Source organism: Oncorhynchus clarkii, chromosome 14 (assembly GCF_045791955.1).
Source record: "Oncorhynchus clarkii lewisi isolate Uvic-CL-2024 chromosome 14, UVic_Ocla_1.0, whole genome shotgun sequence".
Taxonomy (NCBI): Eukaryota; Metazoa; Chordata; class Actinopteri; order Salmoniformes; family Salmonidae; genus Oncorhynchus; species Oncorhynchus clarkii.
In genome coordinates, this window is record NC_092160.1 from 21,111,220 (window position 1) to 21,130,778 (window position 19,559).

At 44.9% G+C, this 19,559-nt stretch overlaps 1 protein-coding gene across 1 annotated transcript in view; it reads right to left on the reverse strand.

Annotated features, from left to right (window-relative positions):
* LOC139366406 (diaphanous-related formin 2) overlaps window positions 1–19,559 on the reverse strand; it is a 691,096-nt gene that overhangs the window by 317,344 nt on the left and 354,193 nt on the right. The window contains exons 21-22 of the mRNA XM_071103857.1: window positions 6,030–6,128; window positions 2,340–2,434 (exon numbers count right to left, since the gene is read on the reverse strand). Of these exons, the coding sequence (XP_070959958.1) occupies window positions 2,340–2,434; window positions 6,030–6,128 (194 nt within the window). The remainder of the gene's footprint in view (window positions 1–2,339; window positions 2,435–6,029; window positions 6,129–19,559) is intronic.

Below are 19,559 nucleotides of genomic sequence, written 5' to 3' on the forward strand. Positions count from 1 at the left end.
CAGTATCGGTGTCATCGTGAGAGGACTACAGAGGCCCTTGATCTACGTATACCATTTTCTTGATTTCTCTGTTGCGGTCAATTTGGTGAAGGGGGTGACGGTGAGGCCACTCACGCCCATCTCTCGCTCTCATCTCCTGGGGGCTGACTCCTCCTTGACCGCAGTTTGAAGGAGGGCCAGACCAGGTTCTTCTCACTCTGCCCTTTGACCTTTGCTTGAGGCGAATCGAGAGGCAGAATGAAATTGTACTCTCACACCCATCCTTCTCCACAGAGAACCACTCTCTGTACCTAACACATCTCTCAAAGCCTCCCTCCTTCCGTCTATATGACATCACCATCACGCTCACTACCTCATAGCAGCATCCACATTATCATCCTAGCCTGGCTGTGTGTGTGTGTGCAGCCATGTGTGTGTGTAAATGGTGATTGGCGTGCAGCAGAGAGCAGTCAGCGTAATGTGATTAATCAGTGGGATGAGTTGAGATGGGACCACACTAAGGGACGTGTCATCCCAGCGGGAGGCTTTCTCTTCCCCCTCTGAATCAACCTGCATCCATATCTCCCCCGACGCCTATCCTCTCAGACATCACCACTTACCAACAACCCTCTTCACACCAAGCAACCGCTCCATTCCCCAAGTCCGCCCAGCGACACAACCAATAAGGGATATTACCGCTTCCCATGGCTGCACTTAGGACTGCATGAGGCACCGAGTGTTCAAGTGAGGGGACATTAAGGGGTGTCCGTTTCCCCCGGGCCATGTGTGCGTGTGTGTGTGGAACAGGGATGGGGAACGGCGATGGGATGGTATATGTCCGCTGTTCTGTTGACAGATTCATCTCTCCTCAACAGAAAGGCTGAATGTGGAAAAAGGTCACCGTGTTAGATTCCCTGTTCCTCGGCAAAGTGGCGGTGGGGCTTGGAGCAAAGAAGAAGAAGAAGTGCTGTGTGTCTTCACTACCTATCTGCAAGGTTATTTATCTATTTTGCTGAGTGAGAAAGGCTGACAGACTGCTTGTGTTCCAGTCAAGACAGAGAGACAGCTCACAGCACAGGGGCGACAAGACCCATACTCACTAGTGATCAATCTCACAGAGACTTTGACTGCCAAGCTTACATAGAAATGTGCTCCTTTTTAATTCACTCATCCCCCTTCTATACGCCTCCTACTTCACATTAGACAGAAAGACACAAAAGGCAAATGGGCTGCAGGACAAGAGCGATAAAAGATTGGGCAGGCGATGTCAATGCAGATTGGGCCTTTTGTGCCAAGCCGATGCATCTCTACCTCAAACCAGACGCCCCACTTGCAATTATTGCGTTCTCCCAGACAAGGAACACAGAAGCAAAGTCTAAATAGGGTGCCTCTAGCTAGATCATCAATCACGGGTGGGGGAAAGGAGGGTGGAGTTGGAGAGAGTTTTGCCAAGCCATGTCCCATACCATTTATTATGAATGGAAGGTCCTTATGGTCTGGGAGAATGGGGTGGGGCTGACTGCTATTACACTGAGCCTGTCCTCCCAACAGCCTCCTCTGATACACACACATATGGCCACATGCACACCCACACACGATAGTGCAGAGCAATTAGTGCTTTTTGAGGTTGTTTCGGTGCAATTATAAAAAAATTATCACATTTTTCGATTTAGGTTTGGATAAAACATTTTTTTTTTACATTAAATGCACTATGCTTTCTGTGGGTTGACTGCTGTAACAACACAGAATAAAACAATTAATACATGTCCCATGATGACAGTGACTGACATTACTGCTCATCATAATTTATTCACATTACTTTACTTTAATAAAAAATGTGTTTTATTTCATTCCAAGTCATCGTCTGATCTCTATAGAGCTGTTGCTTATGCTGCCTGACAAAATCCCTATTTTAGAAGTTATTCAAAGTAAATAAGGCATACTTTAATGACTGCTAAACAGAAAATATCACTTGCATCGTGTATTTTCAGGCTCACAAAGCAACTTTTTGAATCCCTCTCGATCGCGCGTTCTCTCTTCTCTCAGTTTATGTTTCTGCTCCACACAGACCGGGCAAGTTTAAGCGGGTGTGGAATGGATTATGGTCATTGTAGTTATTGATCATGTTTTCTGCACAAAACTTAATAGAATATTGGCCTGTTGGAAACTATAACTCTGTACTACATTGCACAGTTCAGGCTTGATCTGATTTATCTCTACAGAAACTGCACACCAAGCTCACAGAATTTTTAAAAACTAAATGGAATTCAAATAGTTGAACTGACGTCAGTCAATATAACAATTTCGCTCAGCACGCACACAAATACACACACAGGGGTCAGACGGAAGGTTGGACTCACCTGGATCAGTGATTCGCTCAGCCTCTCCTCGTCCACCTCCAGCACAATGTCCCGGATCTCTTCATAAGGCAGCCGGAATGAGCCCAGGAAAATTGCTGTTGTGATAGAAATGGGAAGAGGGGAGTCATTTTCCTCCCTTTTTTTTATTAGACCGGCAGGTTCAAAAGAGAGCTTTCACCTTTCACGAGCCCAGATCAAACCTGACACTGGGAAAAGTAATACACTTTCAGCCCTTCAATGGGATTGTTTGTGTCCGTCTGACAAAAACATCCACATTTCCCAGTGACAATAGAAGCAAGTTGAAATAACACCAATTTTGGGCACCGATTACCAGATAATGACTTGATATGTCAATCCCCTAACCTTTGGTTAAATTGCAGATTCAACATAACACAAGGACAGAAACTCAAATAAGTAATGCCCTTGTAAATTGTGGGTGAGGGGTGGTCAAGAACCTCACTAGCCCCGCTACATCTTAGCAAGGTTCCCAGCGAGAACAGCAGCTCTGAGAGTTACATGGAATGCGAGGAAACTGCTGAATCTTAGGCAGGCATTCTCAGCAGGAGCCCCAGTCTCCAGGGTGGGCCTGGAGGAGGCCCTCAGGGGGAATTTGGACCTGATGGCTGGTAGGCTGGTACGCTGGGAGTCACCAGTGGAGGTCTGGTAATGAGTGTCTTCACAGCTGCTATAGCATGCCCACTCCATGCCAGTCCACTTCCTCTGTGTGTTCACATCATATTCAAAAAATGTTCATGTCCTCAACAAGCAATTCATTTAGCAGGTTCTCAAATTAAGTTTTGTATTTTCAACTGTGGGAAGTTGAACAACTTGCATGGGAGTATTTTTTAATTTTTCGATGGTGTTACATTTTAATTGGTGGAAGAGAAAATTTCAGCTCATCTGTTGCATCATCAGCTATCTGACTTGCCTTTCAACAATTTCTAAATGGCAGATGCATATACTCATTTATTTCCAGTTCCAGTCTCACGGAGACATTTTATTTCATAATATATCTATCAACCACCACAAAAACCTTGAAGGGCTCTGAACAACGCTGAATACATTATATAAAGCTTGGCAAAGAGATCAGATTTGTATGAAGAGTGGAGGGAGGGAAAATAAAGAACCATTGAAAAAACAATAGTGAAGTGTGATCATTCTTCTTCTCTTTCGGCGTCTATAACGTTAAAGCACAGACTCAATAGAGGGAAATGAACTTGGCTCATGCCAAAACGGGTGGTAGAATTCCTTGTGGACAACCGTTGAAAATAACATCAAAAAATATGTCAGTTGTTCCATGTGTATTTAATGCTGATAGATCACTATGCACAGTATGGGTGAGGGGTGACTCCATTTCCAGCATGCCTGACCCCACTCCCCGTCCAGCGCTCAATCCATGTTTGTATCCCAAATGGTACACTATTATCCCTATTATCTAGGTAGTGCACTACCTTTGAGTCCTATGGGCCTTGGTCAAAGGTAGTGTACTATATAGGCAATATCAGCACAGATGGAACGACTTCGAGTAAGAACCCGCACTCCCATCTATTGTTACAGCTGGACTGTCCCCCACTGTTCCACACCCATCCCCAGGTTACATTTAGAAATAAATAGGATTTTTTACAGCACAAATCTTGAAAATGTCATTGAGGACTTAGGAGACCATTATGTTATGACAGGGAGGATGATGAGAAACCTGGAGGTAGATGGAGGTGGTTAGTGTTAGTCTGGAAGGATGATGAGAAACCTGGAGGTAGATGGAGGTGGTTAGTGTTAGTCTGGAAGGATGATGAGAAACCTGGAGGTAGATGGAGGTGGTTAGTGTTAGTCTGGGAGGATGATGAGAAACCTGGAGGTAGATGGAGGTGGTTAGTGTTAGTCAGAGACTTCTCACAGGACTTAATGGGCTTGAGTATAATTTCCCATCACAGTCATCACAGTGTCCAGTCAATGTCCAGCTAGCAAAGAGGCATCACACCACCACTATTAGTTGAGTCCCTGAAGCAGAGGCATATTCCTGAGGGGATGAGTAGGCATGTTAGTGTGTAAGTATGCAGGTGAGTCAGTCAACCACTCTAGAGTACACACACACACACACACACCTTACACCCACTCCAGCAAGGCTCCCCGCCCCAACACCAACCGTCTATTATTTCCCCGATGTAATCATCAATATGTCAATCACAAGAGAACAGTGATGATATGAAGCAATACTTGATACCGCACTGTCAACATGACTGGAATCAGAGTCAGAGAGTAGATGGAGATGGAGGGGGCGGTGTAGTTGCTATTTGTTGCTATTTCTGGGATCTTATCTCACCCTGTTTTGACATATGAGTTTAGCCCCTACTTGTGCCACCACCCGCTCAACAGCAGCCTGGAGATTTAAAGTATATTCCCTCCATGTTAACATACTTTGTTTTCAGATCCAGTAGAACCACAAACAGGGATAGACAAGGGAAGAGGTGGCGTTTATGTGACCTGCTATTTTAGCATTGAAAGCATGAATATTGCCTGGGGGGGACTGGGAGCTGTCAATGTGACAGAGGGTTCTCCTTGGTAAGGCATAAGCCATCCATCGATAACTGATAACCGGCTAAGCTACTATGAGAAAGAGGAACTGGAATCCAAACTGAATATTGATCCAATGCACTGATAAGTTAGTTAGGTCAAACAATAGAAAAACAAAGAGATATTCCGTTTGAATTCCAGGCAAGCCTTCTTCGTCATCGGATGCAGGAAGAAGTCTAGCAGGTCAGAGGTCAGAGGTGGAGAGAGAAACAGTGATGGTGTTGCTCACAGCATATGGTCCACACCTGCTGCTAGGGATAATCACAAAACAAACGCCCGGCGTTGTCTCTTGATCCTGTCCTGTGTTGATTTTACAAATGGTATCAGAGGGGGCTGGGACTTCATCCATCTGTAGCAGTGATGACCCCCAGCACATTGCCAAGAAAGCACTTACCCACAGCTCAGGTAAAACAGTATTCCTGTTTGTAGGGTATGCAAATAGCCCTAAGAACATTAGTCATCATAAGTGCCGAACAAAACAGCTTGACCGTCCTACAGTACAACAGCCCCATGTGCTAGATGAGTTATATGACACATACTCTGAATGTAATACGTGTTTAGAAAACAGTCCCTCCAGGATTTTGCTGCATTGTTTTTGTGATCTCTACGGGCAAAAATGCTTGATTTTGCTGCGGCAATTCTGACCAAAAAAAGGTTGTTAACGTGTGACTTGATTGAACAATTGTATGTGGTTAAATTGCAGTGATTGGTTGAAATTGCACACTTTTTGTAATGTGGAGGATGGAACAGTTTTATGTGATAACAGTGCAGTGAAGGGTCAATCCTTCCCATAATATGCAGGGAATTCTGCAATCAAAGAATTGCTCCATCCTAGAGGGACTGATAAAACACATTGTGCCCTGAATGCAAAAAATGCTAGTAGGTGTTGACTGTCCTACAGTGCAACTGCCCTATATGCGGAGTTATATGGCACATGTACTCTGAATGTAACATGCATTTGTAAAACACACTGTGCCTAATTGAGCCCAAATTTGGGTAGCATATAGCCTCAAATTACATTTTAAAAACCAGTTTTCACAATTCAATTATACCATTCCTGGGACATAGTGACATTCTTCTCAGATGGACAAGCTTGGTAAAGGGGCAATGAGTACTTACACAAATTCTGTGCCGTTTTTGCGTCCAAGATTCGCAGCTCCTTCGCCTTTTTCTTGAATTGCGTCACCCTGGCGTCTGTCTCATCCACCTCATTTTTCACTGTAGAAGGAACAGAAGGGATGCCTATTCAATTCTGTGGAACATAACTGGTGTATGGAAAGTGTAGCAATGGCCTTGACCCATAAGAAATTATTCAATGTTTGCTTAAGTTTGTTATTTTCATAATATATATTATTCTGGCTTATTTAGAAAATGTACATTCACATTATGTTATGAGCACAATAGGTGACAATACACATTGGGAGCCTTACACATATGGAGAAACAAAGACAAAGTGGTGTTTAAAAGGAGTATATGAGTGATGAAAGAGTTTTTAATACAACACAGGAACACACTCATCCAACTGGGCTCTAAAGCCAATGGAAACCAAGCTTTACACTCTAAAAAGACCCTGCCAGGTAACATCTACACCATTTAGACGCCAGCAGCTAGGCCCTCCATATTAGTTTCTCACACATTCATGTATAATACTAATGTAAGCCCTGGTCTGCTGGAGCGAGCCTGCAGCAGCAGCTTGTGTGTGTGTGTGTGTGTGCGTGCGTGTTGTAAGATAGTTGACAAACACAGCTCCCCTTCCCCAAGGCTCGTTCTGTCAGCCTCCCAAAGCCAGGGAGATAATTGTGTTCCCAGCGTAATCCTGGAGAGAACCACACACTGCTGCTCCACTGAGCACACAGGCAGGCACACGCCACACAGGCAGGCAACACAGGCAGGCAGGCATCACACAGGCAGGCAGGCAGCACAACAGGCAGGCAGGCAGCACAAAGGCAGGCAGGCAGTACACAGACAGGCAGGCAGCACACAGACAGGCAGGCAGCACACAGACAGGCAGGCAGCACACAAGCAGCCTACGACTCAGGAGACTGGCCCCAATCTTAATGACAGTGTGTCAGGGAGATTCCGCACGGTATAGGTGACACTATGTGTCAGCCAATCGTTCCTATTAAGTTTACCTTTACACACATAATAATTAAATAATAATAATTCTTATTTACATACACACATACAGGTACGTATGCATACAAACTAGCAGGGCCCCTTTGTCTGGGAGCCACCCCTAGGGAGTGAGCATACTGTCTTTAAAACGGAAAGGAGGGAGGGAGAGAGAGATAAGGAAGGGAGGAAGGAATGTACAGTATACTCAGGTGGAGGCGGCAGAAGGAGAGAGGAAAACTCCTTGGTCACCCCCACCCCATCCACTCAAGATGGCTTATGGGAGTGGCTGCGCACCTCGCCGCTAATCATCACAACTCCTCTATTTATTTAAGCCCAAGGTGTGAGTCTCCCAGGAAATACCCAGAACAAACAACCAGATCCCCAGAAACTATCTGCATATTTGAAGGAACAAGAGGCAACAGCATCTCCTGAGCTGGTAGTGAGGGGAAGATGTTGCTTGAGGCACCCAACACAACCAGCCTCAGCCTCACTACCAGGCAGTTTGTCAACACAACACTTCAGGGAATATATTGTTTATACTTTACACTGTGCTGCTGGAATAGGGAGGGGGATTCAATAATATGATTTAACCCCTCAAAGCAAGTATAGAGTCAGACCTCAGTTTTATTCTGAATTTCTAAGTGTGAATTTTGACATAGTGCTACTTTTATTTCATCACACTGTGGCAGAAATGTATTTTCTGAAAGCTCGCATTTACCTTGTAAATGATTATGTTTTTGGGGGTTATAATTCATCAAAAGTAGCAAAAGTTAAGACCTTGTCAGCTATACTCATTATTTGAACTGGTTGGCCAGCTAGCTTTTAGTTGCCTGGCTTGCTAGGTTGACATTTACTGAATGTATTTTAAGATGGATGGGTTTATTGGTGATAAAATAGAGAAGGTATGCTATTTGAAGCAGCGGGCTGCTGTCGTCATGCAGAGGCTGTCATTTTGTGTTTATACTTCTTCATAATGACAGCAAGTCTGATATCGGACAACAATAAAATGTTCACGATGTTACTACGACAATTGTTTATATGATGTAAACCAGCCTTAATTCTAAAACGTCTTGTGGATAGATGCATAGGAGTGAAACAATGTTTTGAAAACCTACATACAGTAAGTGTTCAATAAGGGCCAACCTATATGTGTTCAATGAACCTCTGGGCTGAAAGAATGTATGATTGGCGGTTTAAGAAATTAATAACTGGTACATGGTTGTAGAAAACTGTAAACAAATGTTTTATAAAATTCAGACTTCCATGTGAAAAAAAGGATATATATTGTGAAACTGTAATCCGAGGAGATGACTTTATGAGGCCTTTAATTTTACAGGGCTGTGAAAAGATCTTGATTCATTGCATTTCATGGTGAATTATTTTCTGTATCCACTTTTCTCTCCGCATCATTTGGATACAGCCTATTATTCAAAACGCTCAGATTAGGTGAAGTGCCCCATGACAAGTCCCCTGGCGATGACATCACGGACCCATAAGTCCCCGGGTCAAGTGCAGTGAGACGGTTGGATGAGCCTTGTTCATGGGCCAAGAGCTTCTCACGGAGACCAAGCCTCAGACAAAGTAACTAGAGGCCCAGAGAAAATAAAACATCAGGAATCACTGATCTCCCCACAGGGAGGTCTATGTTTTTTTGCAGGCAGTAAGTGGGACAACGACGGGCCCTGGACCCCCCCCCACACACACACACACACCTTGTGCGAGCTGGATCTTCCACATGGGTACCTCACACTCTCTGTGGGACGCTGTTGAAACATTCGCCAGCGCCTCAGCTGTCCTCACCCTCAGCTGTCCTCTTAAAACTAACACATTGGATTTTTTTTTTTTTTACATTTAGCAAACATACAGGATATATATGACTTACAGGAGAAATTATGGAATTATTAAGTGCCTTGCTTAAGGGTACATCAAGAGGTGTTTCACCAAGTCAGCTCGGGGATTCAAACTAGCAACCTTTCGGTTACTGGCCTAACACTCTTAACCCCTAGGCTTCCTACAGCCCCATTCCAATATGGTATTGTCCCATTGTGAGTTTCCTGTCCTGCTGGGCTCGGGTTAGAAGCAGCAGCAGCGGAATAGGTTAGAGAGAGGGATGGTGATAGCTTATATCTAGCTCAAAGATATGCAACTTTGATGGGGGTGGGGAAACTCATGAGGGGCCGCAGTGGCTCATGGATCTGGGTACCCACATCCATACATCAACAAGTGTCTGCTAAAATGTAACTTAGTTCTATTTTTTACACTTAGCGCGCTGCAAGTCACGCCTCTCCCATCTCCTCATTGCTTTTTAGGAGCATATACCCACATGGGTGATTGAAAGATAAACTGAGGGGAACACTCCAGTCCAGTTGTTGGTGATAATGCACCTTAAAATTGGTTGCCAACCGACATATAAAGTCCACAGAAGAAGACTACTACTACTGAAGGAGAGATCACTAGAAAATAACTAGGTGTCCCCTTCTATCTGTGGATGAAATGTCGGAGTAGAAAACACACGATTTTGTGCGACTCAAAATGGATCGAAATTCTACAAAGATCCAGAAAAAAAGGACCTTGTGCAAAACCTTTTTTATTTTATTAGTCCGTGGGCCAACAAAACGGGGGCTACCAGTTGCCCATCCCTGATCTAGCTGCTATCTGCTAGTATACATGCTCACTGATTCAATTCTGCCGCACGCCGCATGTTTCCTCATATCTCCATGTGTGGACTGATGGGGCCTGGAAGGGGAAATCACATACTGCCTGCCAGTTTATTCAGTGTCCAGTGTGGACAGGATAACTACATGTGGTCATTTCAAAGCAACGGGAAAACGGACCAAAAAACACTTATACTAGTCATCAGCCTCGTTCCCATCCTAACCAAAAGTTTGCAAATAAATAGAGTTATGCTATTGCCAAGTAAAACCTTAACCGCTCAACCTCCCCTTGAGGCTATGGCTTGACAGTTGATAAAACCACTTGCCAGCACCAAACGTGTTTTACTGACTGCCCAGTGGCTAAGATGTAAGACTCCAACAACAAGCGCCATCCCTCTCTTAGAGCCCTTTATTTGTTAATACAATCTTCCATGAATCCATTTATGAGAGAGCAGTTTGTGGTGGGTAGAGGAAGGGGGTGAAATTGGCAGCCAGCAGGTTTGCTGGAGCTGTCGGGCACAATGAAAGCATGGGGCCCATTTCTCGTCAGGATGTATCATTCCTATGACAGGCTGTCAGGCCCGACACATGGCAATAATGCAATCTTAATCACAAATTAACAGCGAGAGGCTGTGGTAATTGTTTTCATTGGCGAACCAAAAGTAGCACTTAGCGTCTATGCGAGAGCTATCGATGAGATCAGGAGGTAGGTCCATTTGGACAGGAATGAGCAGGGTGGGAGCATGTTGTGTTCCTCAGGGCACGTGGTAAACCGAGCTAGACAGCAGCTGGGCCTCGCATAGCGAAAAGCCTTTCACTGAAACAACCAATAGTGATGGCTCGTTAAGTTTTTATGGAGAACTCCGATCACACACAGATAAGTTACATTTGAGTAAGACATGCTGAGTACATGTAGGACACAAATAACACTAAAATATGAATGACTTCTGTAGAGCAGCATGTTGGTTAATATTCACAGCAAAAACCGTGCATTGTTTAAAGCAAGGCCAGATGGAGCACTTGGGAAAAGGAGGTTTCTGATTCATCTTGACCATGTCAGTCAGACTACAAGAATGTGTCAGTGTAATATAACCAGAGAGAGTTTCCCAATGCTTTGTCGGAACGGCATATCAAGGGAGGGAAACACATAGGAGACTGGTACCGAAAAAGAGAAAGACGTTTCCAAATGACCGTTAAACAATAATACTGAAGTTATTTCGTTGCCAAGATAATCATATGCATGTTAGGCCCAGCCCAGGATAATAGTTACACTTCATTACCAGAGGAAGGGGAGTATAACAGCTTATTAAGGCCAGAGGAGCCAACCATAGAATGAAGGATTTTATTGAAAAAAAAATAGATAAACTACACAAGCAATATAAACTGATTTGGACAGTTTAAGATGGCTTGGCGTCTGTGTGAGCCTTGTATGTGAGTTTTGGACGGTGGTTAGCTCTGGAGAGATCCTGATAACCAGAGTTATTCCACACTTGGCCGTTTGCTGTGTTGACTGGGCCGCAATCATTTTGCTGGTAGTCTTCCATGAGATATTTCCCTAAAGACCAGCCAGAAGGGCCCGGGGCATTAGAAAGCTAAACACTACCACATGTTAACTTCCGGAGACAGAGACTGAGACTGGTCCGACGAAGCGCAGCCACCACTAGACAACAAACCACCAGACGACAACACCGAGCGATGGGAGGCCTTTTCGAAAGTAGAAACTGAAGAAAGCATTGATGACAGGTCCTGTACAGATGTATTTAAGGGCAGGCTGACGTAGAGTGGACCAGACAATGTGGAGTCTGGCTGTCCAGTAGGCAATTTATTCCCCACCGAATGTGCAATCTGCCTGCAAACATGTGTTCCGTCCTCCATCTCTCTGACTCACGCTGGGGATTGAGCCACCAGAGCTGCCAGCCCCTCTAAAGGAGATGGATTCTGAGAGGGGCAGAGCCATTGGGTTCTGCCGATGCCTGCTTCAGCTGCAGCTCACACATCTAGATGTGCAATACTCAAACATTTTAACGGAATTGGAAAAATACCGATTTATTTCCAAGGATATTGGTTCTTTGGGATGCAGCTGGTTTCTCTAAAGGGAGGCTTTGGATATACACTATATAGACACAAAAGTATGTGGACACCCCTTCAAATTTGTGAATTTGGCTATTTCACCCACACCCTTTGCTGACAGGAGTATATAATTGAGTCCACAGCCATGCAATCTTCATAGACAAGCATTGGCAGTAGAATGACCTTACTGAAGAGCTCACCTTTCCAACAAGTCAGTTTGTCAAATTTCTGCCCTGCTAGAGCTGCTCCGGTTAACTGTAAGTGTTGTTATTGTGAAGTGGAAACGTTTAGGAGCAACAATGGCTCAGCCGCAAAGTGGTAGGCCACACTAGCTCATAGAACAGAACTGCTGAGGAACCACAGCCTCAAGCAATGTCAGCACAAGAACTGTTCGTCGGGAGCTTCATGAAATGGGTTCCCATGGCCTTGCAGCCACACACAAGCCTAAGATCACCATGCACAATGCCAAGGGTCGGCTGAAGTGGTGTAAAGTTTGCCACCATTGGACTCTGGAGCAGTGGAAACATGTTCTCTGGATCGATGAACCACGCCTCACCATCTTGGCAGTCTGACAGACGAATCTGGGTTTGGTGGATGCCAGGAGAACACTACCTGCACCAATGCGTAGTGCCAACTGTAAAGTTTGGTGGAGGAGGAATAATGGTCTGGGGCTGTTTTTTATGGTTCGGGTTAGGCCCTTTAGTTCCAGTGAAGGGAAATCTTAACGCTACAGCATACAATGACATTCTAGACGATTATGTGCTTCTAACTTGTTGGCAACAGTTTGGGGAAGGCCCTTTCCTGTTTCAGCATGACAATGCCCCAGTGCACACAGTGAGGTCCATAGAGAAATTGATTTTGAGATCAGTGTGAAAGAACTTGACTGTCCTGCACAGAGTCCTGACTTCAACCCCATCGAACACCTTCGGGATGAATTGGAAAGCTGCGAGCCAGGACTAATCGCCCAACATCAGTGTCCCGACCTCACTAATGCTCTTGTGAATGAATGGAAGCAGCAGAAATGTTCAAACATCTAGTGGAAAGCCTTCCCAGAAGAGTGGAGGCTGTTATAGCAGCAAAGGGGGGCCCAACTCCATTATAATGCTGATTAATTTGGAATTAGATGTTCAACGAGCAGGTGTCCACATACTTTTGGCCATGTAGTGTAGGACGATTGCTGGATTTTGCATCTAGCTCAGCCAACAAGGCTGTTATAGGGAATAGACAGGGATGTGTTTTGGCAGTGTAAGAGTAATAACAGACAGTTTAATTGTCTGTGTCAAGCAGTTGACATCTGCTTTTAAGCGTACATTCTCTGTTAGATGTGTAATGGAATCCAACAATAGCTAACTACATAGCCATGTAGGAAAACATTTTATGATGTTTGTGTGTACACAATGTTTTTCTTTCAAAATAAGAGATCATGTGGTCAAATCGGCTTGTTTTTCTGTGTCATTGAGAAGAGTAACAGTTATTTCCTGTTAGGTACTCAGAGTGCATCTCAAACATATGACAGAGTCATGTTCCAGGGGCTGTTACCTTTGAAGCACTGTATCTCCTTCGATGTCACCCCCAAAAACACGTGATATCCGACCCTGAAGACCAGGGTCAACGGACGAGCACGAGAACTCCCAAAATACAGAGCAGAACTTAAGGTTAGAAAACACCATTTGACCAGCGAATTCCAGCTGTGTCCAATTTCTCCCATTGATTAGGGCTAAACAGAGGTCTCTCTCTCAACCCCAAAGCCAATTTACTGTTGGGATATAAACCCTCTCTTTCCACTCCTCCCTCAATCTATGATCTCAAAAGCGTGCTCCCACTCTCAAAAAGGCAATACTTTTCTTTCTCTTGGGAACCCTGAAATTGTTTCTTTTTCTTCTTCTTTTTTTAAGGCTAGCGAACCATCATTGATCAGATAAGGCTAGTCAAGAATGAAAAAGTGCACAAATTGAATCTGAGGGCAGCATAACAAACAGTCCGGGAGCAAGATAAGTGCTTAATGTACATTCCACATTTGGAAACAGGGGAGGATTTTTGATGACGTGGTCTGGAAACTAGTGTCTGCAACAGCCGTCCATCAGACCCAATCCATTATCTGAAGCGATTTGGGCGATCAACTCCTTAGAGAAGCATCTCATTTGTTGATAAGAGATGTAGGTACTAAATACCTGTCTATCGGACTGAATAGGTATGATCCTCGCTCTGAGAGCCAAGTTAGTTAAGCCATTTGGATAACATCTTCCTTGTTGCCCAGGCTTGACCTTCACACAGTCGGAACATTTCGGACAGACTGTCTCACCACTCCACAACCCAAGGTGAGGCAATTAGAACCGAGCTGCAGCTGGGGGAGAGGTTGTACTCTCATCCATGCAATCATCATCATGTCTAATGATAACAGGGAGTTGGGGAAGTGGCTGGTAATGATAATGATGGAAATCATGGTGTGTGTGTGTGTGTGTGTGTGTGTGTGTGTGTGTGTGGCCTGACTGTCAACATGAGTGAACATGAGTGTTCAATTCAACTGTCCCTCTCACGCTCTTCGAAGGTCACCTGTTTTTCCCCTCAACAGCTGGTTCTAGTCAGTCCAGGGCTAACTGAAGACGGAGATGGAGGAGGCATTGGGAGGAGAGATGAATCTCCCAGGGTGATATAATGACCCATGGCGCATTAATGGCTTCAGTATGAAGGTAAGAGGAGAGGAGTGGAGAGGCCCAGCCTTGAGTCACACAGCTGGGCCTGGAGTCACACAGCAGGGCCTGGAGACACACACCTGGGCCTAGGCCTTGAGTCACACAGCTGGGAATGGAGACACACAGCTGGGCCTGGGGAGACACAGCTGGGCCTGGGGAGACACAGCTGGGTCTGGACACACACAGCTGGGCCTAGGCCTTGAGTCACACAGCTGGGAATGGAGATGCAGAGCTGGGCCTGGAGACACACAGCACAGTGGAATAACCACCACCTCTTCCTCCTCATGTGTGAGGGAGAGAAACTCATTCATACAGATCTCATTCATGTCCTCCATATTTAGTTATGTTCTTACTCTGACCTGAGTGTTTGACCCAAGAGATGAGAAGGAAGAAGAGGGATGGCTAACCTCTAACATAGAGGTAGACATTCTGCATTCATACTTTGCTTACCATCCATCAGAAATGGAAATGCAGTGCTGTAACCTTCCGCGTTAAAAATATTCTGAAAATGTGATGTGCGTGTTGAGGAATCCAGGAAATCTTGGCAGGATTTAACCCTGCAATGACTCATCCATCTGTGATTGCTTTCATGGATCACACTCATCCAGCAGTTTCATATAGGAGTTGCCAGAGCATTACAAATGGCATATTCCACCTGGGGGATATCTGCTGACTCCTACTGCTAATAGCTTATCTCGTAGACTGGGGATTCTGATTAGTCTTCCATGAAGGAAAGGTGGAATATTGCATTACTCACAGTGTTGCTGCAGACAATTAAAATACATTATACAGAGAATAACGGGATGGCTTTTAACACAGAACATATCCTGAGAAAACTAAGTGAAATGACTGCATGACAAGTAGAAAAAAAAGTGATTGACCTGAGCTTCAAGACGACCTCTAACATCTCTGCTGTTTCATTTAGGAGTGTTGAGACCTTGAGAACATTGTTGTTCTCTTCCTTCTCTGTCTGGGAGAGGCAGAGAGTGTGGTAAGGCCTTGTTAGTTGACCGTGAAGAGAGCTTGAGGGCAGCCTGAGGACTGGGCCTGACAGGCAATGAGCTCCAGGAACCTGTTCTCCAGTTGTGCCGGGGCAGCCCGCCATGACCCAATGCGCTTGAGTGCCCAGAGAGGCAGTTGCTGATGCTACAAACGGCTGCCTCCAGCGTCCATTAAGCGAAGGCCCTGCCTAGCTGGGTTTAAGCATTCAGCAGGAGAAACACTGAAGCCTAGGCTCATGTAACAGCTCCGGGATGAGAAGCAGAGATTTGAGGCTGGGCCTCTTCAGACAGCTGGCAGGAAAACTTATGTCCCAGTAGTCTCTATTACCTCTCCCAGCTCTACGGTACACAGGCCCAGACCCAGCCTGAGTGCTAAAGTACAGAGAGCAGGGCTAGAGAAGAGATATCTACCAGCTAGCAGAAGCAGCACCATGCTCCCCTTAACTCCCCTCTCTGTTTCCCCAACTAAGCCTTCAGACGCAATGGTTACACACAAACACAAGGAAACATGCAGGGATGCATGCATACAGTTCTTATTGCTGTTCCATTGTCTCCAGCTCTCATTCTTTCTTTCTTGCTCTAATAAAGACCATACGTTTGCTACTGCTAGATTGTAAGGATATAATAACAATTCAAAGAACAGTCAACAGTATTTGTGTTGACACAACAATGAACATGACTGATGCTCTGTCTGACACATGATACTGGGATAAATGTTGGCAATGTACAAATATGTGAAGATAAATACACAAAGCAGAGGACTAAAGGTGAAGAGGGAATTAACGATCAATGGAAATAGTTGTTTTTCTATAATGGGGAAATAATGATTAATGGGTCAGAGACATGTGAGGAACTTCGGTCCGGGTTTCATAGCTACAGTTGAAGTCAGAAGTTTACATAAACTTAGGTTGGAGTCATTAAAACTCGTTTTTCAACCATGATGTCAAGCAAATAGGCACTGAGTTTGATGGTAGGCCTTGAAATACATCCACAGGTATACCTCCAATTGACTCAAATTATGTCGATTAGCCTATCAGAAACTTCTAAAGCCATTAAATCTTTTTTTTTTTTTTCCCAAGCTGTTTAAAAGGCACAGTCAGCCTAGTGTATGTAAACTTCTGACCCACTGGAATTGTGATACAGTGAATTATAAGTGAAATAATCTGTCTGTAAAAAATTGTTGGAAAAAAGACTTGTGTCATGCACAAAGTAGATGTCCTAAACGACTTGCCAAAAATATAGTTTGTTAAAAATTTGTGGAGTGGTTGAAAAACTAGTTTTAATGACTCCAACCTAAGTGTATGTATGTAAACTTCCGACTTCAACTGTACTTCCCAGCATAACAACTATGATTTGTTCTCTTTGAATAAACCTATTTTTCTCCCCCTGATTTGCTTTGGGGTCTGTGTTATTGAAGAATAACATCAACTGCTAACAGCAACTAGTGGGACTATTTCTACTGCACTCTCACCGTTTGATATGACAACAGAGTGTGGTCTCCTTTATCTCGTTGGCAAATGCCCTACTTTGGAGTCTACTCGACAGGTCTGCCTTCTGTACATTTGTCATCTGACAGAACCTAATCTGCCCTCTCTTTCTCTCCTGGCGCCTTTTTTCCTCTTTTGTCATCTCTTGCTCAAACATTTTGGGAGATGAAGACATGATGAAAAGCGGCGAGCGACTCAGGGAGAGTGGTCCATTTGTTGTCTGTGCAAGGGTAGTTTAGAGCTTCAATTTGAGTTTGTTTGCTTCTTCTCCCGCCACCTGTGTCTTTGCCCCCGTCACCTTCTGATCATGTCTTCTCTAGTGATCCCGAGGCCACACTCACATAACCCAGCCTAACTACTAAAGAAATAATGACTTCTGGGATACCGGCCTCTGCAACTGGTGTATTCTGGGCCCTAGCTGTACGGTGGCTCCTAATTGGCTCTGAAAGAATCACTTCCTTTGGCCGTGTGACTGCTTGTGTGACTACCTCCCCGCCCACCTGTTCTATCTCTCTGATAGTGAGCAGAGTAGACTTGAGTGTCTACCTGCTGGCATACCCTTTTAGTTCATATTGAGCCACTGGTGTTTTGGACTTAGGATACATATTCAGACTGTTTCTCTATTCAAAAGAACTGAGAAAAAGAGTCAAACATGAAGCATTGTCAAAGGAAGGGAAAAAAAACAGTGGGGTGCAACTCGGCTTTACAAGGTTTATGTTTTAGAAATGTGGTTGAGTATTATCCCCTTCACTTGAAGGTTAACCGATAGGTTGATCCAATTTGTCTATGAAGGTGTGAAAGGACTTAAGAAATACTTCATATGTCTGCATGGGGAAATGTCAAGGTTTGCTGAAGGATAAGGAGGGGGAAACTTTTCCATTCTGGCGGAGAGGCTCCACGCTTGTTAGCAGCAATGGGTTTATCCCGGGGAATCAACACCGTCAGGGGCAGATAGTACAGTATAATTGTAAGTCCCCAATCCTATAAAAGACAGCAGCTGCAGCTAAAATTCATGCCTTGCCACTTGGCACAAACCAATACAGATCTCCCTGGCTGACGATAAACAATTTTTGACAACCGTTGAGTGCCGAGTATATTGTGAAGCAACGCACCAGCTGGGCTGCAGTGCAAGATTGAGGCTTTAAAGGCTTTGTCTGTGTCACATCCTGATGACTATTCTTCAGACAGCCTCCCGTCTAACATGCTCCAGTGACATGTAGGTGTCAAAGCAGAAATGCCCTGATTAAATATGTACTATTCAGCATCTGGGGGGGAGAAGAGAGAGGTGTTCAGTCGTGAACTGCATTTGAATCTGATGTGTGTCTGTCGCTGTATACCTGCCTTGACTTTCTATAAGCGAACACAGTGTTATATCAGTCGTACCCAAACATACTAAATGGTTCAGTCTCTCTCGAGCTCTCGCTCTCTCATCAAAGAGGCAGTTATGTCCTCGGGGAGGGGAATGTAAGATGAGGACGAAGCGAAATCAGAGCGCGAATGAAAACATGGGGAGAGTGTGCTTGGGCCAGGAGTTGCAGTAGGAATGCGTGCTGCGGGGAGGCTTGTTGTTGTTTTAGAGGGGGCTTCATTGGCCCTGGTGTGGTGCTGTAGGGTGTGTGCTCCCTGTGCTCTGAGCTAGATCCAACTGGTCAAGGAAAAGACATGGAAGTAGAGACAGAGAGAAAGCTCTTGGCGCTCATGGCTTATGTTACTCAGGCCATCCCTTCGAGGCCTCGCATCACAAACCCACACACTACCACAACTCCCCAGACTTTCTCCTCTGCATTAACCACTTCCTGTGAGGCTCCCATCTCCAGGCCTGCTGACAGCCAGCCACAGCCAAAAGAACCCCTGAGAAAACAGAGACAGGTTTGTGTGGAAAAAAAGGAGAAAAGTCAGAGTCCCAGAGCTGAACGGAGGGAGAGGGGGTGGATGAGGCCCTGAGAGACAACCTAGAAGAGAAAATAATAAGGCAAAAGAAAGAGACCTCACGTGTCATTCAAAACATCATTACCGCTTTGTGACATGCTGGCAGCTAACCGCCAATTATTTCTGATTTGGCTTCCAGTGACGTTGCAGCCCATCGTTACATCCTGTTAGAAGTGCAGCCTTGATTACAGTCTCCCTTGTTTGGTTTAATGACAAGAGTTATAACAGTTTTAGTCAAACTTAATGAGTTAAAATTATAGACTTGCCCTAGCAGCCATTAGGGTGCAGCAACCACCGTTACTGTCGTGTTGGGTGGGTCTTTTGTTTCCTGCTCACGCTGAGGCCTTGATTAGTGTGCTGGTAGGATTGTAAATATGTATCTGACCTCCTCTGCATTGGAATTCGGTGTATGGATGGTCCATGGTGGGGGAGTGTGAATCGTGTTCCAACCCCACTCTCAGCGGCCTGGATTGAGGTGTTTACGAGACCTGCTGCTAAAATCCCAGGGTTACTCCTGAATTGGATTTTGTGTTAACCAGCGGCAGTAAAGAGGGCGATGAAGGTTCAGAGACTGTCACTTAGTGCTCTGTTTTAACTTGTAAAGAGCAGTCTCCGGGCCAATGGAGAACTCCAGTAAAAACCACACAGAGCCAAAGTAAGCCTTCACCTGCTACTACATTACTGTTCCACTCCCATCATC